This window comes from Fopius arisanus, unplaced genomic scaffold, assembly GCF_000806365.1.
Source record: "Fopius arisanus strain USDA-PBARC FA_bdor unplaced genomic scaffold, ASM80636v1 scaffold00030, whole genome shotgun sequence".
NCBI lineage: Eukaryota > Metazoa > Arthropoda > Insecta > Hymenoptera > Braconidae > Fopius > Fopius arisanus.
The window spans coordinates 1,197,388-1,220,734 of NW_011887769.1; the positions used below are offsets into that span (position 1 = coordinate 1,197,388).

The 23,347-nt window shown below is 38.3% G+C and overlaps 3 protein-coding genes across 5 annotated transcripts in view; all 3 read left to right on the forward strand.

The window, feature by feature from the left end:
* The first annotated feature begins 11,396 nt into the window (after positions 1-11,396).
* Positions 11,397-13,575, forward strand: LOC105265532 (uncharacterized). The gene is made up of 2 exons (XM_011303074.1): positions 11,397-11,758; positions 12,796-13,575. Exons 1-2 carry the CDS (start codon positions 11,688-11,690, stop codon positions 13,145-13,147), a joined length of 423 nt encoding a protein of 140 aa, XP_011301376.1. The 5' UTR covers positions 11,397-11,687; the 3' UTR covers positions 13,148-13,575.
* A 1,520-nt stretch (positions 13,576-15,095) lies between these two features.
* LOC105265533 (zinc finger protein 398) lies at positions 15,096-21,722 on the forward strand. 2 transcript variants are annotated; one of them, XM_011303075.1, is made up of 3 exons: positions 15,096-15,482; positions 18,302-18,796; positions 19,183-21,722. In XM_011303075.1, exons 2-3 carry the CDS (start codon positions 18,324-18,326, stop codon positions 20,396-20,398), a joined length of 1,689 nt encoding a protein of 562 aa, XP_011301377.1. In that variant the 5' UTR covers positions 15,096-15,482; positions 18,302-18,323; the 3' UTR covers positions 20,399-21,722. The 2 variants fall into 2 exon arrangements, with proteins under 2 accessions (XP_011301377.1, XP_011301378.1); XM_011303076.1 differs by lacking the exon at positions 15,096-15,482 and adding an exon at positions 16,152-16,818.
* Positions 21,723-22,541: 819 nt separating this feature from the next.
* LOC105265534 (zinc finger and BTB domain-containing protein 49) overlaps positions 22,542-23,347 on the forward strand; it is a 6,754-nt gene continuing 5,948 nt past the window's right edge. The window contains exon 1 of one of the 2 annotated variants that reach the window (XM_011303079.1): positions 22,542-22,574. The gene's annotated coding sequence lies outside the window, so the exon portion shown is untranslated. Of the gene's footprint in view, positions 22,575-22,616; positions 22,675-23,347 lie in introns of those variants that run through there. The other variant, XM_011303078.1, reaches the window with a different exon arrangement.

A 23,347-nucleotide genomic window follows, 5' to 3' on the forward strand; every position in this document is an offset into this window, starting at 1 on the left:
GATATTTTTTACATTTTGTGTTATTAAAAAATATGGAATACGTCATAATATTAAGTCTGACAGAATTTGCGGAAATCACTCCAGATGTTTCAAAACGTCATCATTTAATTGTGAAAAAATCGTAAACAATTTGTGATTTCATCTTAAAATTGATTTTTTAAACTGATTTTTTAAAATTTTCTAAAATTTTATGTCATTTAACGGAATCCGTTGATGAATTTCTACGAGGAATTCGTTGAGAGGTACGTCATACGGATGGTTTATGAGTTTTAAATGGGAATATTTGCCCAATGGTCAGGCCTGCTTCTTTTCACAACAACTCAGCATTTTCCGGACTTTCCTTGGACATGTCTAAGTGGAGGCAACTAAGAAATGGATAGGATGACGGAATACCAATTAGACGATGCAATTACCATAGATTTTTTCTGTTCAATCTAAATTTCTTTTTTTTTCAGACGATTTGGATTTTTGTAAATTAGTGTAACCATTATATTTTATGTGATAATAATGATAGACTCATTGCGAAGAATTAAGAATCAAATGAAAAAAAATGAAAGCGTAAAAAGGTGATGCACAGATCATCAATTTTCTTAATAGAACTTTAATGAATTCCAAGAATAATGACCGAATTTCGAAAAAAAAACTGTAGAAAACCCTATTATCTTTACTAGCAATGAGACAGCACTCGTAAGTTTGTAATTAAAAAAAAATATCCGTTTACAAACATGAGTTTCCGGTATTGTCGGCACTTTTCCCAGCAGCGACGATGAGTAAAGCCAAATAATACCTTACCTCTTCGGTTTTTCGGAGATATCTCATGATTTAAACAAGATAGCTTAATTTTTATGAAGACCTTTTTCATAGAGCTAATTGAGAACTACGAAAAAGGTCATAACGAAAATTAGTCTGTCTCCCTCCGTTTTGGAGATATTCAAGAAAAATCAAGAAGTTAATGACTTTGTACTCAAAAGTGTAATTAGTTCACTTTTAAAATTTATGAGAGACTTATTTTTGCAGTTGACATGGGGGAGTAAATCATCCGTGGAAACATAGGCAGTCAATTCCACAAGCCTCCGTTTGCAGTCTAGGCCTCAGTCATTGGGACCGTTTCTGAAAATAGTTTCAAGGCCGAGGACACGACCCGTCTGCAAGCCTAACGCTATTAGTGCATCTTAACTCTTCGATGAGAGACTTTCAATGGAATAACAGCCTTATCATCATTTCAAGCCCCCGAACGCATACTTTTTCAACATTCATCCGTGATAAGTCATTGAGAATGTCGCCGATAATACATGACGCATGCTCCCGGCCCAGATAGAATCATCCTGTTAAAACACCCATTCCTCCAGATGACGTTTTCAATCCGGGAAAAATCTATTCCGTGATTTTTCCTTCGATCCTGAGTCATCGATGGATTCATTCACATCTCAGTACCTTTTACAGTTTTGTCGGAACTATTCCAGAATTTTTTTTCATCTCAATCATCAAATCTGTTGATTTACTTTCCTTCACGAAATCTGACCGCATTTTTTAGATAGAATTCATTTAAATTATTTCTGTTAAAAATCCTGAAATTTTTGACAATTTTTTATTGATGAATTATTTAATTTCTTCGATATTTTAAAACATGATAGTGAAAAATCGTAAAAATGTTGAAAATTCAAACAGTAATTTCCTTGCAATTTTCACTCTGTTGAGATAAAAAAAACAATAATAATTTCACATGATAAACCCAATTTTCTGAAATTTTCCGCTAATTGAAATTGAATTCAAACTCATTAAATTATAAAATTAGGTGACTTTGTCATTGAAATTCCAAGAAATTTTCAACAGCATTAAATCGATTTCTAATGAAGTCTAAATAGACATATTAGTCTTGACATAAAAAAAAATCACAAATGGTTTTGAAAAATTGAAATTTTGTAATCACTTCACCAAAACTTCCTCATACTATTACAATCTTTTTAATCATTTAAAAATTGTTTATCCTTTTTATAACTTGAAACGTTTGACTGAAATAACACGTAAGGACATGAAAAAAATCGGATTGTCCACTTGAGAAAGTATCCAAGGATTTTAGAAAAAAAATTACTAGGATACCCTGAATTGCGTTAGCTTTCCATTGATACCTGGAACTGATACCACGAGTATCAATTCTCCAATTCTGTTATCTCTGCGGCAACGATAGTTGATTGCGTGTATCGAACGTTTATGGCACGTATAAAAGCTATTTTTCTCTGATAAAAGACGACCCCAGGGGTAAATAAAAAATTCCAACATTTCAGGTGAAAATAGGGCGAAGGATCTGAAGGTCAACGATTTGCCACGTCTAGCCAGTATTTCGTGCATTGAACCTCACTGGTCCACAGTTTCCTTTGCGGATGCCTCATAGTATTGATTGAAATGAAAACGGGGGGTGGTACGTCACTTACGCCATGAGAGCATACCAGACACGCCCAGCATATTTTTCCATTGCATGTTTTCTTCATTAAAATCCAATAACTCCTACTCCTAATTAACCCTCATGCATTTACATCCCAACTCATAAGAAATTACCGAGTGTTCGATTCATACCTCTAAATCTAACAGAGATATCGAAATTATGGTCTAGACCTCTTTTGTAGTCCTGATTTCTCTCTACAAAATACATTTTGACATTAATTTTGCTATCTCCATTAGATTCAGAGATATTCTACGAAACGTCGATGAAAGTTCCACAGGTCACGGATGGATTCAGCAGGAATGTTTTCGCGTAATATCTCGAAATCAAAGAGGGATAGCGAATTTTTCCTAAAAACTGTTTTTGTTTATCTCATTGCGTTGTACAAAAGTTGTTCTATGAAAAAATTCGATATACCTCGTAGATTTAGAGATATTCCTCGAAGAGGGGAATAGTGGAGAAGTTGGCCTGTTACCCTCATCGTCTGCGCTAATTAATTTATTCCGCAGCGGCTGTTGTACCGAGGATATCTATAATCTAGGGGCGAAATAGTGCCAAAATAAATGGTGACTAAGTGATGACTAATTCAACATCTGACATTACGCATTGCGTGTAATCGCCGGATCGTGATGCCAATGGCGGAACGGGGCCTTATGCAAGGACGGGCATTCCGCGGGGTACGGTCCCTTATTCGGCTTCTTCAAGGTCAGGGCTTTATAAATAAAATGTATAGGCCATCGGGTTTGCAGGACAGGTTCATTAGGTTGGAGTCTTACGCGACGGAAACTTAGAGGATGTACTTTCAATAATTATAGAATTTTTTTTAATTTTTCGATTTACGAAATTCTTCCTTCTTTGACAATAATTTTTTACAATTTACAGAATTTATTGTTCACTTTTCAAAAATTCCAGCTTTTTAAAGTTTTAAAAAATTTTATTCATTTATTTATTTTTTATTTTTTTCATTTTATTTTATTTTTGTTTCATTTTATTAATGTTTATTTCTAAATTCCGTTATTCTATTCGATAATTCTAAATTTCTAGCATTTCTTCAAGTGAATATTAACTAACTGTGACTTGAAAACTCTAGAAATGGGTTATAGTAATTATTCACACTTCCTAGGCTCTTTTTCTGAATAATGTATGCATCCCAATTTCAGTACCGTTTTTTCGGAGTTTCTCGTTTTAGTGGTCGATTAGTAAGTAGAAATCAAGTCGTTATTCTGTGGTTGAAGGAGCTGATTAGTAATTAATTTTTTAAATGCGTAAGAGGCAGAAAGTTGATCAGGGCCAATGCTATGCAGTGATTAACGAGTTGATACGTCTGGTTCTGATAAATAGTCAATTCAATTTTATGTACAATTTTCTCACCTTATTATCTCCTTTTTTATGGATAATAAAATTTTTTATGTCAATCCAAAAAATCGAACATGACTTTGATAATTTCGACCGAGAAGATTTTACAGAGAATTATTTTTATTTTTTCAAATAATACCACTAATTGATAAAATTATTTTAGTTTTCGGGCATTCTAAAGAATTTCTAAAGACGAAACATTTGGGTAAAAAGAGATCAATTATTCTTGTTATTAAATTATTATCTTGAAGAAGATATCTGATATTGATTATCAAATCAAGTTAATTTGGAGATCTTGGAGATTAACAACGAAATGATAACAGGCTCAACGACAATTCATTTGATAACAGAATTTTTTCAATTGCAGTTGATGAAATGTCGATAATAAATGGCGATCCTGGTGAACGGTCTGTCGGTAATCGTGAGGTCGGGTTATAGGTTGGCTGTTTCAACTCCCAGAGTTGAAATCGATTCGCCAAGTTCAATGTCGTGTAGGTCGCAGGTTGAATGAACCCTGGGCGAGCGTCGGTGCAGGCGTGGCTACGCCCTAAATAAGAAACCAAAAGGAGAAAATATTAAACCGAAGGGAGCGTCTGCGCTCAAGAAGCAACCAATAATAATATTACAAATAATTATTTAGTGCATTCCATTTGCATGTGTTCTATCCGAAAAATCCGATATTTCCTCATTTTTCAGGTTTTTTGTCAATTTCTGGAAAGTCAGTTTGACGTGAAAAAATAAACCTTTTCAGGTTTTATGATTAATTAATGACTCATTAATTTTCCTAGTCACCCGTATATTTCTCCAAATTTTTGGTTGTTTAAAATTTTTGGACACCTGGGCAATTGGAACACTTGCAGAAAATTGTTTTTAAGTCATTCCAATAATTTTTTTTCCGCCAAAAAATGTTGGCGATAATCTAAAACTGTCCCAGTGCTTTTTTGTGGATTTAATTTATCCTTTTAATTATACTGTTGTATTCTTACTTTTTTAATTTTTCAACATTCTCAAAAAATCCGCTATTTAACTTGAATCGCTCATTTTTCGCTTCTGATTTGTAAAATTCCTTATATGAGAATTTAACATTTTTTATCAGTCAAGTGTAATGAAATTGTAGAAAAAGTGAAATGTGGACTAACGGATCGATTTTCCCCTCGTCGCCCATTAAACCTGATTCATCCTCCTTCACGCATTCTATTTCATTCTCTGTCTCATTTTGCCCGGGTCTCCCCAAAATTTTTGGGAATTTTAGCAGAAGTTTACGGAAAAAGTTGGAAAATTCTGTCACACTAATAAAATTTCAAGAGACATTGAATAATAATAAATGTTATGAACAATATTGTTCGCGCCCGTCAATTCTATCCAGCATTTCTCAGAAATTGATAAAACCCTTGAAAAAGGGGAAAATACCGGTAATAATTTCTTCAATCCAATCTGTCAATTTCATTCAGTAGTTACCTCGATTCAACAGTTATCTGTTGCATAAATGGACAAGACATATGATTATCAAAAAATCACCAGTTAAATACCGAGTGATTAAATTGAATGAAATTATCAGTTGAAATTTCAATAGAAGAAATAATCCTAAAAATATTCTAATAAATACAATTAAATCCACAGGAATAATTAATTATGAATTTCTAATTGCAATTTTATTGTTTCATCGCAACTCATACTGTACGTTCTTTTTTTATTTAAACATTGTGAGTTAATACTGAGAATTTTCTTTCCCCAGGGCGGATGAATGTGGGACACTCCCTGGAATTTAATGACTTTTTTGGATCTTTACATCTCACAGGGGTTTAACTATGAGAATCACGTGTTCAGAATATAGAATACGTATAAAAATTCAGATTTCAGGTCCCCAACTGAAGATTTTTCTTTACTACTCAATCTCAAGTGTGGAACCAACAAAAGAATGACCAATTGTAATCATATCTACAGTTTAATAAAAGAATTACATCAATTCCAATAAATTATAATTAATAAAAAATTCTAGGTGACCCAGAAATTATGGAAAGACATGTTTTTCATTTTTACAGAATTTTTGGGTAATTACGTGCGTTTGTTATTAAGCTGTTGACAATTATCTCGGGAAAATGTTCAGAGTAAGTCAATGAGAACAGATAAATTATGATCTAATTCGTTGTCATTTAAAAAATCATTACTTGTCACGGGAATGACATAATAATGGTTTTTCATGTTGACGTTTATTTTACAATCATCTATAGACTGGTTTTTATCGCTGCAATCTCAGCCGATAAAACCAAAAAACAAATCAACTAATAATAATTCCGATCAGTGTATTTATCTTAAACAATTGTACGTAAAAAAATTGTAAATACGTAAAGACGATATGAATTTAACATTTTCTAGCTCTGAAAATGATTATTTTTTATTATCAATCGAGTCAATATTGATGTTGATAAGCCTTCCATCTTCAAAATAATTTTTTTCATATTTATACGAGAGAGAAATCTAGTATCATCTGAAGATTATTTTTCGCTGAACTAATCTGATATGACCAAGCAAATTTATGGATGAGCAAAATAATAAGGATAACAATATTAATAGTCGGAATTTCAATTGGTGTCTTTAGAACAGAAAAATCGTCCAGGAAGTGGATAGAACCTACCATAATAAGGAAATCCATCTCACGTGCGATGAAATCGAATGGAACGTGGGGCTTGAAAGAATACTAATCTGTCAATAATTGACAGTTAATATTGATTCAATCGAGATTTTCAGGTGTGCTGTCTTCAATCGAAAATAATCCCCATAAAATCGTTTTCAGCACTCGTTCACTTTTTAAAAACTGCTAATTAAAAAAATATATATTTACCATGCATAGATATCATCAAATATAATAATAATATATTATAATATATTATCATACATTATATACAACTAATATTAACTATTATACATATTATATAATATACATATATTCATATATCCTTTCTCCATTGTTGAATGAAAATACATGACTTCAGAATCCATTGACTTCAGTTAATAAAATTCAATTTAAAGTAATTGACTTTAGAAATTGAAAGACAAAACATATCGAATTTTTGGCCTGAACATTTTTTACAGAAAAAAAAGAGAGCTACAAAAAAGTTGTATATGAATATATGATTATCTTCGTTGAATTTCGAGTAATGAGCTAAAAACGGGTTTTTTAAAAAATGCACTTATCCATGTTTATAACTTGGCGGTAGAATTACAAGTTTTGTGGGGAAATTCTTGGACATTCCATTGAAGATTGTCCAAGTGAGACAGGAAATCCCTGCACCTGAGGTAATCATCGCAAACAGAGCTCTATTTGTATGGAAAAAAAATAACGAAAACATTTGCCACCTGTCAGTCCGTTATACTGATAGCAGTCCAGGGCCGACCAGTTCTCATTGATTCGTCATCACACTACCTTGAAACCCATGGATGCGAGGAATATATTCGAATTCACATTCCAGAATTCACAAGTCTCGAGAATAAACCCAGAAAAACTGTTTTTGATGATAAAGATTTAGTTGATGCTAGAAAATATCTTCAGTGGAGTGGTGAAGGAAGGTAAATCTGGCGTTTCGTTCCAGCACTTCATTCTTTCAAAAATATCTTCGAAACGATGAGAGATAACTCAATTTTTATTCAATCATTTTTTGTAGAGCTAATTGAGAGCTATAACAAATTATATTACCAAAATCCCGCTATCTCTCTTAGTTTCCAAGATTTTTTCCAAAAACTGAGAGCCAAGTCACCCGATTTTTTATCAATTCACTAGTAATATATTCTTATATACCGACGGTAGTGGCCGTGCGGTTAGAGTGCTAGACTAGCATGCCAGAGATCCGGGTTCGATCCCGGGCACCGGCGGTCAAAAATTTATAGCGCTCTGATCTCACGGTTCCACTGCCGAGCGGTAGTCCTGTCAAAAGGACGACTGTACCTGGGCAGGTTTTTTCCCTCAGATGAGGTTTTTCCCTCCCTTCAAGCAAATGCGGTACAGGGGGTTGGGGGGGTGGGAAGGGAACCAACTAACCGTAAAAACCCGAAAGGGTATACGAGAGAAAAGAAAAATATTCTTATATTGAAATAAAAAAGTCTTCCACTAGATGAGATTCTGGTGTCTCCAGGGAATTCCTACTTATTCACATAAATCTTCCTGTAATTAAATCAATTAATTGCGATAATTCATGCTTTCGCGAATACTCGTCATCTTTTACTGCAAATTTGTTCTTTCGTTTTCGGATTTTCTCTTTTTAAAATACTGCATCTAATGGTTTAGCATTCTTAGGATATTTTTCTATATATATTTTTATTATATTTTATTATATTATATTTTATTATTTATTTATTTTATTTTATTATATTTTATTATATTTTTCTGGTGTCTCCAGGGAATTCCCACTTATTCACATAAATCTTCCTGTAATTAAATTAATTAATTGCGATAATTCATGCTTTCGCGAATACTCGTCATCTTTTACAGCAAATTTGTTCTTTCGTTTTCGAATTTTCTCTTTTTAAAATACTGCATCTAATGGTTTAGTATTTTTAGGATATTTTTGTGCGGGAACAGTCAATACGTACACAATTTTCTTAATAAAAAGTAGTGAAAAAATCAATAGAGATACACCCTTTAAATTTTAGTACATTATTTATGAAAATATAAAAATATAGACTATCAAAATACGCAAAAAAAATCGATTTTTGTAATGAAAGCCTTAAAAAAACTCTGAAAATGAAAATCCAAAATATAATTGGGCGATTTCATGTTTAAGAATACTCTTCAAGGACTCGTCTTTTTTTTGGTACGAGGCAAATTTTGGTGAAAAATTGATTTTTTTTTGGGACATGCCTATCACATCCCCCCAAGGATTTCAATTTTTTTGCAATTTTCGTTGGAAATTAAGTGATGATAAGGCAACACACCGTAATAAGGGAAATAAATCGCAGCAAAAGTCATTGACATCGTGACTTGGTTTTAATTGAGTCGAGACAACTTTTCACTGCGTGTGGAGAATCAAGGTCGGTCTTACGATTGAGGCCAAGTCCTCTCATACGATACCCAACTGTTTTAAATTCTCGTAACCATTAAGAGTAATTTTATCGAATTTCTGATAACTACTCTGTAGCAAATACGATAATGAAGACGTTTGGGTACCGTACGGCCCCTATTTCCGGGGAAATTTCACCAAAAAATTCAAGTCCCACCGGATTGGGAACGTTTAACAGAAAAAAAATAATTTTTACTCCATGGAACAATCGCTTAATTTGAAAACCCCTAGATTCTAAATAAGGGAATTTTCATTCTATTCACTAGTCGGAAAATTTAAATGCAGACAAATACCTCAATTCTAGTGAAAAGACACTAGATAATTGGGTTCTACTGGATTTCTAGTGAACTTTCTAGAAATTCTTGAATAATTCCATGGAAATTCAGTGAAAGAACTGTCTACCCAATTGACTAGGTTTTCCTTAATTTTCCTCAGGCGTGAATTTCGCGAAATTAAATGAGAGTTAAGAGGAATAACAAAAAAATCCAATCGTCAAATGTTCATAATTTTGTTGGAGAAGTACAAAATCTCTTGATTAGTTTTTTTCTCTCCCTGCAAGATATCGTTTTTGAAATTTGACATTTTTGTGTATCAGCTCATGCAAGTGAAGATGCACTTCTCAAAAAATTATTTTTTTCTCAGGGTTAAGGATGAAATGCGATACTCAGAGGACACATGATGAAACGCCATTAGAGAATTAATCGGACAATTATTCGGTCGATTAGATTCCACGCCTTCTGGAATTGTCATTCCAGAAGTAGATCAGCTGGGCGAGACCTCGGTGGCAAGGCGAGGCGGATTTAGATTCTATTGAAGGGCAGTATTCCATCCGCACCTACGATTTTTGCCATTCTCAATGCATTCAGCAGACATCCGTCCCTCAAACATTGCCATATAAGGTTTTATTTGACGAGTTACTGCCGATATCTTTTTATTTTTTGTTTTTTGTCAATTTCTCAAAAATCATGGATCATTATTCAATGACTCAGAAATTTGTGATGTATCTATTTTTAGAAATTTCGGTAAAGTTTTTTTATCATTTTATCGTTATTTTATGACTCATGAAGTTTCATTAATAATTTTCAAATGCTCATGCGATTTTCCTCAAGATTTATGTTTTTTCGAAAAGTTCAAACAAACGCAGAGAAATATACGAGACACCCTAAATTTGGATTAGCTGTTATTAAGTACATGCAGAAACTAGTCTCAAAATTTCGAAGAAAATATTCTCAGAAGAATTTCAACACCCGTGTTTGAAATGTGCATTCCTAAATATCGAAATTTCGTGGTTTGTCAAAGTAAGAGTTCTTTAAATTTTGGTAATGTTTTTTTTTATCGTACCCAACAATAGACAGTTCAAATAGTGTCTGCCATATTGCGAAATTATTAACGAGTATAAGTCCCTGCGGATGTACTTTAAATTAGTTCTGACCAAAAACATTAATATCTTCACAATCATTCCCCTTTTCAGAGATGAGACATAGTCAAAGGTTACTGAAATAAAATTATTTTTTTAAAGGTTGACATGAAAATACAAAATGTATCATTATTTTTTATTTTTATTTCAACCCCTAAATGAGATAATTATATTTTATAAACCGTTGACTATGCCGTTTTCTTGAAAGAATTTGGGATTTCAGTGTCTGATTTTGGTACGACATATTAATTGTTGATTAATTTTCGGGTAATTAACTGGGGTTGAGGAGGTACAGTCATTAGTGATAGGATGGAGATATTTCTGTTTATCAGTTGGAGGAAAATCGAGGGTTCACCCAGTGTTTGCGGTTTCGGATACAATTCTTATCCAAGTATTGTTGTCACGCCTTCTGCTTCCGGAGGGAAGCTCTTCAAACATGAGAAATTCAAGGGCTTCCCACTCTAAAAATCGTTCCGTTCAAATATTACAAAATTTGCCTCTATCAAAAATTCAATTTACAATTGTTCAAAACACTTTTATACATAAAACAAAATCATTGTAACGTGCTAAACTAGGTGGTAAAAAACGCTGAACCTTTTCGACACATCCAAATTTTTTAAAAGTCACTCAAAATTATTTGTGTGTGCATAAAAAATCCCGGAGTTAAGGCATCAAAAGCAGAAAAACAACAGAATCAACAATGAATCGATCGATTGTGAAAGTCGATGGTAGAAAAAAACCGTGGAATGTTGGGAAAAATGCTTAAAGTGCTCTAGAGAACGGCACATTAAAATCCAGAATTTCTTTCCCACACGATTCGATGAATGAACGCACATATGTCTACATCCTCGTCATACGTTGAACCATGACTCATCACAGTATTAAGTGACGCATCGTCCTTCGAATGTTTCATACATCGTGAGTAAATTCCCCCTTCATCGTGAATCATCGGTTCGAACCTGGAGTAAAAACCTGTCCACGGTATCCTCTCGAGTGCCGCCATCTGCCCGAAAAACTTTCAAAGGCAAAATAATTCTCCCCCAACAGATAAAACCTCAGCTGTTGATGCAGCTGATGATGTCAAAGAGGTAGATGTTACCTATTCCCAACAATTTAGCCCTCTGGTGAGACACTCAAGCTCCTCTAGCATCGAGAAAATAAGAAGCTGAAGAGACGTTGTCAAAATCGTGCTGTTGAGAGAGAACTCGAAGTAAAAAATATGAGTGCGCCCTGGGGTTCTGGGGATGACGCTTGCTCCATCGACAATTGACAGGACACCCCTTCGACTTCTCGATAAATAATTCAGCTTCTTGTACCTGTTGTCAACGATTCACGGCCATCAGGATTCAATGAGCATCAGACTACATCTAATTCATTATCTGACACTCATGATCTTGGGAGACAATTGAAGGGAGCATGGATGCAAGGGGACTTTCAGCCTGATATATTCAACTCACCGACGATTTTTGGCAAGATGACGCAGGCCAACAGGTCAGTTATACACTATAACCTTAAAAATCAATTTATTTATTATGAATTTTTCGTTTGTTGAAGAACAGGACAATGGCCCTTTGTTTTTTTTCTCTACAGTTCACACCTAATGAAAAAAATCATAGTTCGAGACTGGTTTGAATAAATTTCAGGAGAGACATGAGTTGAAGATATATAATTGTCTTTCGTAAACAATTCCGTGAGCTGTTGACATCTGAGAATAATTGCTAAGTGTGCAGTCTACGTCACGTTAGTCTGAATCAGACTATGGAAATGATCGTGACGTGTTGAAATAGATATGGGTCCTATCCTGTTTCTGAGACCATACACCAGATTGGATTTTCCGTTCTTCTTTACAATGTTTTCTCATACACACTTCAATTCCCTGTTTTTCATATATTCACGAGTACTTTTCCAGTTGATATTGTTTATATCCATTGGGTTCACGTGATCTGGTGGAAAAATATCGAGATATATCCAGTAGCAAAGTGGTAAACTAGGATGAGTGCATCTTTTTTAAGGCAGTTTTCAGCCATTATCTAGGAATTGAAAGAACATAACGAACCTTTTGCATAAAGATTTTATCTAGAAAAAGATGAGAGCTGCAAAAAAGGTATGGATAAAAATATCATTATGTTCCTTCAATTTCGAGAAATGAAGTAATAACTGGCCTCGAAAAAAATGGCCTTATCCTACTTTACCACTTGGCGGCAGTATTTTACTATTGAAAAATCGTTTGAAAAAAAATAGAATAACTTTTTTCTATCTCTGATATTAACATTCCACAATCTGTAAAGGTCTTGACAAATGAAATACAGTAATTAACATCAAATTTCATTCCTTTATTTATCAAATAGTGATGAACCACGGAATAATTGAACAACTATTCATTAAGAGACATATAAACATATTAATAATTATTATTATATATAAATTCGTTGCATTGGATTCTTGTCTCTTCGTTCTCTTGACTAATTAATGAACAAATTAATTTCGAATTCATGCTTGACTAAATTGATTAAATGAAAATACTACAGGAAACGAGGGCGCAGTATTGAAGACGAGAGCAGTGAATTCACCCCCTTATCGAAAAGGATAAACAATCTGCACATAAACAATCTGGGAAAACTATGCGAGGTGCCCACGGAGCCAATAGCAGATGCTGAATGGTCAAACCGCAACTTCGTGCCCTCTCCAAATCACTCGGAGCCCTCGCAGAGCTCGTCGTCCTCCGATGGTTTCAGCAATGCAACCCAGAATAACTTCGTACCCCTGGATTATCAGCCTGACCTCAGCCCCTCCGAAAATCCATACTACTACGAGAACAACAAACTCCTGTATTCCCTCTACGTCGAACGAATGCACAGACGTGTCAATTACGATCTTTAATCCTCGAAGGATGAGAAACTCATCTGTTACATTCATTTCAACGCATTTCCTCGATTATTCGATGTGAGCGGTGGCTCAGGAATAAAATTATTATAATTATTGTAATTTAGCATGAATTATGGTATTCAATTAAATAAATTTTATTTCTCTCTTTTCTATGATGGCAATTCTTTATTTGTGGCAGAATTTGCAGGTGAGGAATTGGTATTATAGTTAAGTAATTAGGGGAGTCTAGGGTAATGTCCACGTATTTTTATTTAAATTGGTGTAATAGTACTTAATATTGTCTTTCTTAGATCACAGAATGAGTGTCTAAAATAATAAGCGCCTTATCGAAAGTTATTTAACTATTATCGAATTTAATATCAAATTTATGGTTTAAACAAATCATTTTTTACGTGTTTGACGACGTAATTAATTTCAGACTAAAAATCATTGAAGTATGATCAATTAGAATTTTTAGCCCATTCGATGATTTACATTATTATTAGCAATTTGTTTGGACTATTTATATTTTTTAATTTTAAAAACACTCATTTGGGAGTCAATCGACTGACTGCTAAATACTTAATTTATCTATTTATGTTTATTTAAACAGAAAAACGGTAAAAATTGATAAACAATTTTGAATGAGTGTCCTCGGTATTATCCTCGGCTTCCCTGTAAATAATTCATGTTCCGAGGGTTTTTTTTCGTGGAATAAACATTGTTTGAACTAAAGGAAATCTATTTCTTGTCAAAATTTTTGTTGTGCAATTTATCAATGTCTACTGCAACTTGATTCTCATAAATTTTCACCGAAAGACTAGTTCATTCGGAATAGATTTCTCCGAGAAAAAAATATTTTATCCCTGTATAAAAACCAAAGAAAAATCCCTTAATGTCACATTTCAGACAAGAATTCCCTTCAATTTTTCATTTCCAGTAGCTCCAAAAATTTTATTATCCAAGTAAATACGTGCGAATCCGTGGATCATAAAAAAATCACCATTTCGTAATTCTGAATTGTCAACAAATGCTTAATATTCCAGATTTACTTGCATTTCAAACAGAATAAAAGCAGAATCAATTGCACCCTGAAGAGCAGGGAAACCGCAATTTCTTCATTTTTTTAACAATATAAAAAATAATGTTGAAATAATCTGTAATGACTTTTGGGTTGAGTTTTCAATAAAACAATTGTTTAGTTCAATTAATTCATTAACATTTCGATCCTCGTGGAAGAACAATCCTGCGTCAAATAAAAAATCTAATAAAGCCAATTAGTAAATGACTTCCCGAGGCAAATTGAAAAATTCCAATACCCGATAACAGCGATTGTCTTCAAAAAACGTAGTAATAAAGAAAAAACACCCCGAATCCCCTCCCGAGTAACCGAAAGAACGATCAAAACATTCCAACCCGATAAACCCCGTGAGAGTGCGTTCGTCTCGTTCCCGTCGCCACTAGCCAAAGAGTCCCGTTACTCCAATTCAACTTCCCCGCTTCCCTATCCCATCCCGAGTCAACGACTGACCGTCGACGAGGGCAAATCCCCGGAGAAAAATCGTCCCGCCGAACCAAAGGGTGAGAAATAAAGAAAAAAAAAAAAAAATCGCGGGAAATCCGCGACTCGAACGCCAACCGTGAAAATTGCAAACGGCGCTTGCGCCTTAAGCCCGGTGAAAAGCCCCAACAATTTGAATGTGTTAGTGCCCTCCCCCCCAACAGTAATAAGTGACAGAAGGCCCCTTCACCCAACACACACTTACCAAAGTGAAAATTCAGTGGCCCCCGTAGGCACACCGTACAAAAAGCCCCCGGACTAAAAGGCGCCTCAAAGGCCCGTTTTGTGGCGCGTCGGTTGGCTGTTGCGCTCCCATAGAAATGAGAAAGTCGGCTTGAAGGGAATCGAGAACACGAGTGCGTCGACACGTTTAGTGCCCAGTGCCAAGCTGCGTGTCGAGCCCACCTAAGACACGTGAAACAATAAAAAAAAAATAATAATAACATATTTTTTCACATTATCCGGAGAAACCGTTGAGGACGGTTGAGAAAAAAAAATTCACAATACGTCGATTTAAAAAAAAATGTACCCGGTGCCCCTGGTGTGAGGAAATAGTCGTAATCACCCGTTGGAGGCAGAAAGAATTCGAATCGTTTGTAATAAAAGAAACTTAGTGAGTTTAGTCGAGGTTTTATTCCACCTTGGGTGTACGCGTTTAGGTACCCGTCATTTCCGTGCGGTTCACGAGTGAAACAACACAGTGTCGTTGCAACTACTGCAGTGAGAACGTCAAAACTCTCCAGTTGGTTATCAATCGACAAAGAATACTGATATTCATGCCAATCACGGGTAAGTCACTCCACTGTTTTTTTTTTCTTTTACCTCTTTATTTTTTTCGATTTTCGGTTTGCCCTCTTGATGGGAGCACTGGGTGAATCGGTGGATAGATAATTGGTGGGATGTAAAAATTGTGTAATGGTGGTGTGCACGAGGTACGAGACAAATATCCGGAGTAAAAGAGCGAAACGGTGGCCACCGAGAGCACCCACCCCAAGACACTAAAATCGTCGCGGGGACCTCGTCGTTGCTCCACGCTCTGGCTCGGGCTCTATGGGCTTTTGGTGGGGTTGGTTGGAGGTGCGGACAGTGGTTGAGAGGCTGGTGGGGTTGGAAATTGCGTGGTGGTGGGTGAACCACCACGCCAGGCCCCTCCGTAGCATCTCGGGCTTCTCCTGCTGTACCTCGACACGCTTTTAATGCTCGCGTCATTTTTTTTTTTTTCTCCTTTTTTCCTCTCTTCACTCTCTCCCGGGATTCTCATTTTCGCGTGTCTCGTTGGAGACGAGAGACGTGGTCTGCAATTTTTCTTTTTTTCCCACTTCTCCCCCTGCACAGGAAAATTGGGTGGGGGTGTAAACAACAGATTTTTACCTACGAGACGCGGGTGTTGGCATTCGGCGGTCAGCCGTTGGTTGACACTTCGGGCATCTCACCCCCTGGACATTTCTCCTGAAAATTAATGCCAAATGTAGCGTTTTTATTTATTTATTTATTTATTTAGATTTTTTTTTCTCTTCAATTGACGGCGGGTGGAAGTCAATGGCGTTTAGGCGATTCTCTTGGGTTTTCATCGAGCATTTGGTATGACGCCTGGCCATTTCACAATGGCGGCGGTGGTGACGTGGCAACGGACAACGCCCTGAGAACTCTGTAGTCTCTCTGGTGTACTCATAAATTATTTGAATCTCTTTATTTTTTTTTTCCCCCTTATCGGAACGGTCTCTGAGGGTGAGATTGTCACGATAACTCGGTAATTCCAATGTCGCAGATATTCACGAATAATTTATTGGTTGTACTGCGCAGTTGCTAGTTGCGGTATATCGCAAAAGTGGTATACGTCACGGCGTGATTACAGACAGTGAGATCCTCTAACCGTGTCCCCTGCGACAACGTCCGTGGGCCAATTGCCAACGGTTTTCCCCCAGAACACCCAAATAACGGTACGATAATTAATCCCGTTACAATAAAAATTAAACAATCAGAGACCAACGAACGAGTGAGTGCACAAATAACCGGATAAACCAAATATTTCGTGTTTAATGTACCACATCGAGTGTTTAACGTGTGTTACAACCGGTATTATCACTTGTTTCGTACTCCACTTTCTCCCGTAATAAGTAGAAAGGTAAGAATGAACTTGTACGAATATGTAATTCTCCTCCCCCTCCCCTGGACATACCCCCCTGATTGCCTCCTGCCCTCTGGATAATGGGTTAACCGGAGTAACACTCTGAAGGGCACCCACGAGCGTGGGATTGACACTAGGGTATCCCCTCACCCGAAACAGAAGTGTATGTTCTATCAACATAGCCTTCTCCCTTCCTCTGATTCCTCGGCGATCGCATGGGAGTTGTATCCCTTCTTTCTTGGCCATGCCCCTACCCTTCGTACTGCTGTGCCACCACTGCCAGCAACCGGGAGTAGTTCACCCTTCCTTCCTTCCTTCCTGCCTCTTCTCCATTTTCCATCTTTTATCCTACGAAATATTCACCATTTCCCCCATCATCACTTCCTCAAAATCTCCCACCAGCCCCCCCACCCCCCCCTCCTCGACAACACTCAAATCTTCAACTCTGAAAAAAGCTCCTTCGTCGGTCTAACCCCCCCCTCCCCCTTCCCCACCCATCCACTCATCCCGCCTCCCCCTTCTTCCCACCCGTTGAAAAGAAAAAAAAAACATTCGCATACGTGACTGGCAGTCATCGCTGACTTCTACCCCCTACCCCCTGTTGTACGCCGTTTTTGGGTGGTGGTGGCACTGAGTGGTACACTCTGGAGGGTGGGGGGGGGGGTCCAGGGAGAGAACTGGGTTTGTTCCTCCTCGATTCATCCCGAGGCTGATTTTCAAGCACCAGGTCTGGTTTTCCCCATTGTCTGTCTCACCTTCTCCAGGTTGTCAGGGGGTGGGGGTGGGTAGAAGGGGGGAGGGGGATGGTTACCACTTAAAATGTAGTTTTTCTCGCGTTGTACTAGGGTCTCAATCCCCCTTCCCCATTCCCTATTTCGTGCAAAACTCAACCGCGAATGATGGTGAGATGGTGGGTGGTGGAGGACTCGGTGCGCCGTGGTGGCGGCGTTTCAGGAGAATTATCGGGGGAGGGAGTGGGAGGAGAGAGGGGGTGGTGGGTTGTGATTTTTAGAGGTTGTTTTTGGTTTTGTTTTGTTGTTTTTTTGTTTTTGTTACTTTTTTTTCCTTGGAAAGTGAGGAGAAAGGGAGAGTGATGTAGGTGGGGTGTTGATGGAGTTTTTGGGGAAGGGGGTGACCTTGGATGGTTCTAGTGGGTTGAGTGTAGTTTGGGGGTTGGCGGGGAATTTGGGGGGTGATTCAGTAGGGGGTGGTTTTTTCGGGTATTCAGGGATTTTGGGAAATTTTTGGACTGGGGGTTGAGGGAAATTGGAGGCGTAGGTTTTGGTTGGAGGGGATTTGAATTATTCGGGGATGATTAGTTGAGATTTTTTTTTCGTATTTTTGGTTTAAGAATTTGGAAGGAGTTGTAGTACTTCTAGTAATGATGTAGAGGAAGAATTGATGAATGAGATTTAAATTTTAAGCAAATTTTAAGTGGAAAAATTACTCAAGAGTATTTTCTTCGCATTTTTGATTCTAGGAGCATAGAAGAAAGAGAAAAAATGAATTTCTCGCCTTTCCAAGGCTTCACCACAGGTTCCCTGCCAACGGGGACAGTGCACCCATTTGCCACAGCAAAGTTTGCCCAGAATTTGACCACAGGGGGTCAAGTTGTTGGGGTGCTGTCGGGTGGTGAAGGGGGTGTTCACTATCTGAGGCCAGTCGATCCTAATGGATTTGCGGTGGCAACCCAGGGTGGCAACAATCAGCAGCAACAAATCATAACTTTACCAATAACAGTGCCTGGGAAAGATGGTACACAGCAACAGCAAACCGTCCAGATACAGGTGGTCAATCCAGCTGTATCACAGAGTGGCAACAGTGGGGATCAGCCCAAGTATCATCTAGCCCCGATATCGCTGGGACAATTTCCCCAGGGTGCTGCCACAGTACTGACGGTTGCCTATAGCCAACAGGGGGCTGATGGGGTACAGATACAGGTGCAACCACAGAATACTGTTGCCACTACGCAAACGTAAGTCTATGAATTTGTAATTTAACGCGACTTGTCGTTCATTTGCATAATTGCCTATTGTTGCAACATACGGGTTATTTTACATTACAATTTTCAAGAACTGTAACTTTACTGTTCCAAATTCCTTGAATTTTCAGTAATAGTTGCATTTCAATTTTCATATTTGAACCATGAAAATAGTTTTTAATTTTTCTCGTTGATTTCTCCATTGTTTTGATCAATGTCTCTAAATGTAAGAGAAATAGTAAAATTTTCCCCAAGATCTTTTTTGCCCAGCGAACTGAGAGTTAGAAAAAATGTGTTTATACAAATTTCGCTCCGTTCATCAGACTCACTCAAAATTGCCAATAATGAAAACATCACAAAAAAATTTCCTGTTCTTCCAGGTCGGAGCAAACAACGCAGAGTACATCAACAGCAGTGACGAGTACAGCCCAGCAAACAATTCCCCAAACAGTCCAGTTGCCGGGTGCCCCAGAAGGTTTGACAGTTGTGGCGCAGATTCCTCAGGAGTTGATCCTACGCGAGGGTATGGAGGACTCGAAAGAGGACATAAAAGAAGGTACAACGCCAGTGGCTTTGATAAAACGAGGTACCGTGAAGAGTCAGGGTGCCCAGAGCAGCGAAGAATTTATAACGTCAATGCCAGCTACCTGGCAGAGTCTGGCAGCCCCTGGTTCAACAGTCGCTGACTATCTCGCTCGAATTCCCGCCAATACTCTACCCCTCTCCCTCCATCACTTCCTAAAGTTCTCAGCTGAAACAATAAAACGAGAATCAACGATAGAGTCGAGTCCTCTGGGTGCAGATGGTATCGATGCCTCTGCCAGTACAGCATCAGAGCAGACAGTCCAGATAACAGTTGGTAGTGGTGAAACAGAGATAATACCAGACGTACCTGAGGAGCAGGAGCCAGGTACAAAGCCCAAGAGAAAAAAGAAATACAAGAAGAAACCACCAAAACCCAAGAAGCCCAAGCCAGGACAGGTATCGATAGTAACAGCCCTAGATGGTACAACTCTATTCTGCTGTCCCCAGTGCAACATGGCATACCCTGAGAAAGAGCTCCTAGAGCAGCACCTCATTGGCCACAAGATCGAGCGAAGATTCATCTGCGATATCTGCGGTGCGGGATTGAAGCGAAAAGAGCACCTGGAGAGGCACAAGCTGGGGCACAATCCAGACAGGCCATTCATCTGTTCAGTCTGTATGAAGGGCTTCAAGAGAAAAGAACACTTGAATCTGCACTTTGTCATTCACTCGGGTCAGAAGACAGAGGTGTGCACCGAGTGTGGCAAGGCATTTTATCGAAAGGATCATCTGCGTAAACACGCAAGATCGCATCTTGCTAAACGAGCTAAAGAGGATCCACTGGCTGCAGTGGACTCCCAGACCCAGGGACAGCAGACAGATGGCTCGCAAGGACAGAGTCAGGAGATGCAGCAGAATTCAGTGCCTGAGCTGCAGCAGATTCAGATTCAGGTGGGACAGGGCTCGCAGGCGCAAATTCATCAGATTGCTGTTACCGAACAGTCGACCGTTGTACTTCCCACTGCTGCTGAGACTGGGGCAATGGCTATGCTCCATCAACAGCAGCATTAGCGGCAATCCACCGTTCCAGGAACGTCTGGACGGTTCTTTCGGTTTAATCATCAACGGGCCAAGGGGAGGACTGCGTAGGTCTCGAGTTTACTGTTTTTTTTTTCTTTTTCTCCTTTTTAGATGACACTGAGGGGATTTTTTCTGCCAAGGAAATGTATTCGAGACGACCATCAATGTCCATGTAAATCAACCTTTAAATTTTTTGTCTCGAACGCATTTACTTGGCAACTCGTTGGGAATGACTTTTTTTTTTATCAGGGATCTGGGCAGCTCTCTCCAATCAATATGTTTATGAACAAATTATGTATCGAGGAGAACTGGAGGAGTTGTTATATTTGGGAGGCAGTGGTGGGGCCCTTTGACAGTTGTTTGGGTAGTCTTACGATTTTTCCATATCTTTATTCGGTTGAACGGTTTTTCATTTATGACGCACGCGTTCTAGTGTGCGTTTTACAGACTGACGGGTGCACTTTTGGAGTTGGGCCTGCCGAGGGATTCTGTTTACAATTTTTTAGTTGTGGATGGGCTCTATTTAGATCTTTTTTTTTGGTCGTTGGAGAGGGAACGGGGGGGACGAGTGTGTTGGGCTATTTCCTAGAGCTTATCGTGAGTTTGTGCAATTACGGGTTCAACTTTTTTTTGCCACGAATTCGTAATTGATCCTGCTAACAGTAAATATTTGGAGATGTTGAGAGGTTGGTGTTTGTTACCGATTTTATATAATTATTTAGCACTTCGTTATGGATATCATTTAAGGATAATGATGAATTAATAACAGTTGATGTCAATTTTTGAAGTTCTTTTTACGAATATTTCACAGAGGTAAACAATTGGCTTTACATATCTCGAAATTCTCTCTATAATTATGACTCACAGTTTATTGTTATTTATTTACTTATTGGAGCAATCATCAATCATGCCCAGTGTAAAAAAAAAAAAGCTCGGAAGGAAAAGATAAATCATGCCGATGACTGATAAAAGAACCTCTCCAAAATGCCAATTTTCCTCCTTAAAAATGACAACTTGAAAGCATCACCATTGACACGATAAAACGACTACAGCCCCACCCCCAAAAGTGCACACCGTCCCAATTCTGGAATTGCCCGAAACCACAAGGAAACCTCATGTTACAAAAAATAAAAAGAAAAAATAATACGGCGCTGCGCGAAGCAAACAAAAGAATTGTATTTATGCATTATAGAAACCTGAAATCCATCTATCCCTTCTTTTTTATTTAAAAAAATAGAGAAACACTTTAAGGCAGTGGGTATAGCTGTACGAAATTAAATCTAAACAATGAAAAATAAAAATCATAGTTATTTTATTAATATTATTATTATTACGCATAGGTATTATTGTAGGTCCTACGAAAGATCGTCTGTAAGTGATTTTCATTGTTACTTATATAAATATTGGAAAAGAAACAAAAAAAAAATACTAAAAATAAAACGTAAATTTAATATAAAAATAAAAAGTGTGTTGAATGCGTCCCGAAATTTCAGCGGAACGACGGCGAAAACCAGTTTGGGAGTTAAAACGTTGGCCCTCCCTCTCCCCCACCCCCTTATCCCGTCCCCCTGAGCCTCCCCCCCGGGTGTTTCTAGTTACCCCACCTCTTCGATTCGGGTATTTTCGCCATTTTCAAGAGGGGAGAGAGACACATAGAGAGGAGATGAGTAAGAACCATCGTGGAGGGAATTGGGGGGAAGGGGTCTGGGGGGCTTGAGGGTTGGGTGGAGTTGCGGAGGGGCGGAGGGGCGGAGGGGAGTTTGTCGAGGGGGTGATGAGGGGTAAACGGGGGGGTACGGGCGCCTGGAAATGGGGGGAATGGGTGTACAAGAGCGAGGAGGGAGGTGGTTGAATTGACTGGATGAGGGGGGCTGATAGGTGGGTGGAGGGTGGGGTGCATCGCGGGGGCCGCCGAGAGAGAGTTTACCAGAGAAAAAATAGTTAAGAGGCTGGCACAGTAGAGGGCGGACAGTGGGGTGGGGAACGGCACAACTCGAGGTCCTCGAGGTAGACAGGTGTCAACGGCACGGGGGGGTTACATGTATACCACATGTACGTACTCATCCATAATCCGCAATAAATCAGGGGACAGTGGGAAAAATTGAGAAATTTTTTTTTTTTTCCCCTCTCTTTATATTGGACAATGGTCTGTCGATGATTACATGAGGTACATGGAATTTATTATTATTATTATTATTATTATTTTTCGTAAAACGCGAGTGATTATTGCAGAATTTTCGATCTTCAGGACGCAGATCGCATGAATGGTAAGGCTTTCTCTACCCCGGGATTTGTACCTGACCACACGTGTGTTTCGTTTGGTGGTTGCCGGTGGGATTTTGCACAATCCTCTTCGATCTACTCGATCTGGGGAATAAATGGAATTGATAGCTATTGGTGGTATGGATCGGGGAATTGGGGGGGAGGGATTTTCCCCAATTCCCCATTTTTGGTGGAAATTTTTTATTGAACGGGGAAGGGGGGGGGGCGGAAGGGAGCGGGGGGGGCACCACACGATTTTGCATGATTTTTTCTTTCCATTTCTCGAGGGAGTTTTCGCGTCGGATGAGCAATGCCGGCGTTAACCCCGTCAGCCCATCCCTCGACCTCGGCGTCGCTTTCCCCTTCCTTCTTTATTCCCTTCCTCCTACACCCCTTTTTACCCCCGCGGGTGGTCATGACCAACCCCTCGCCGACGCCGACGCCGATACTAATACACATATGAATGTGTATAACGGGGGAATATTCTATCCCTCGACGCCGACGCCGACATTTACCGAATATCAGTCGTGCATTAGAATTTTTTTTTTTAATCGTCATTTGGGTGTTAATTGGTGGGATAATATTTTTTTTTCGTCAATTTGTTGGGTTGAGGGAGGATGGGGTTGGGTGCATTGATCGTTGGAAAAAAATAATTGGCGCGGGGGGCGGCAAGAAGGG

Excerpts from the sequence above, each read along its gene's own strand:
- LOC105265532 (XM_011303074.1), top strand. The coding sequence starts at position 11,688 with ATGCAAGGGGACTTTCAGCCTGATATATTCAACTCACCGACGATTTTT. Across the intron at positions 11,759-12,795 it reads AAGATGACGCAGGCCAACAG|GAAACGAGGGCGCAGTATTG; the intron begins GTCAGTTATACA and ends AAAATACTACAG.
- LOC105265533 (XM_011303075.1), top strand. The coding sequence starts at position 18,324 with ATGAATTTCTCGCCTTTCCAAGGCTTCACCACAGGTTCCCTGCCAACG. Across the intron at positions 18,797-19,182 it reads ACTGTTGCCACTACGCAAAC|GTCGGAGCAAACAACGCAGA; the intron begins GTAAGTCTATGA and ends CTGTTCTTCCAG.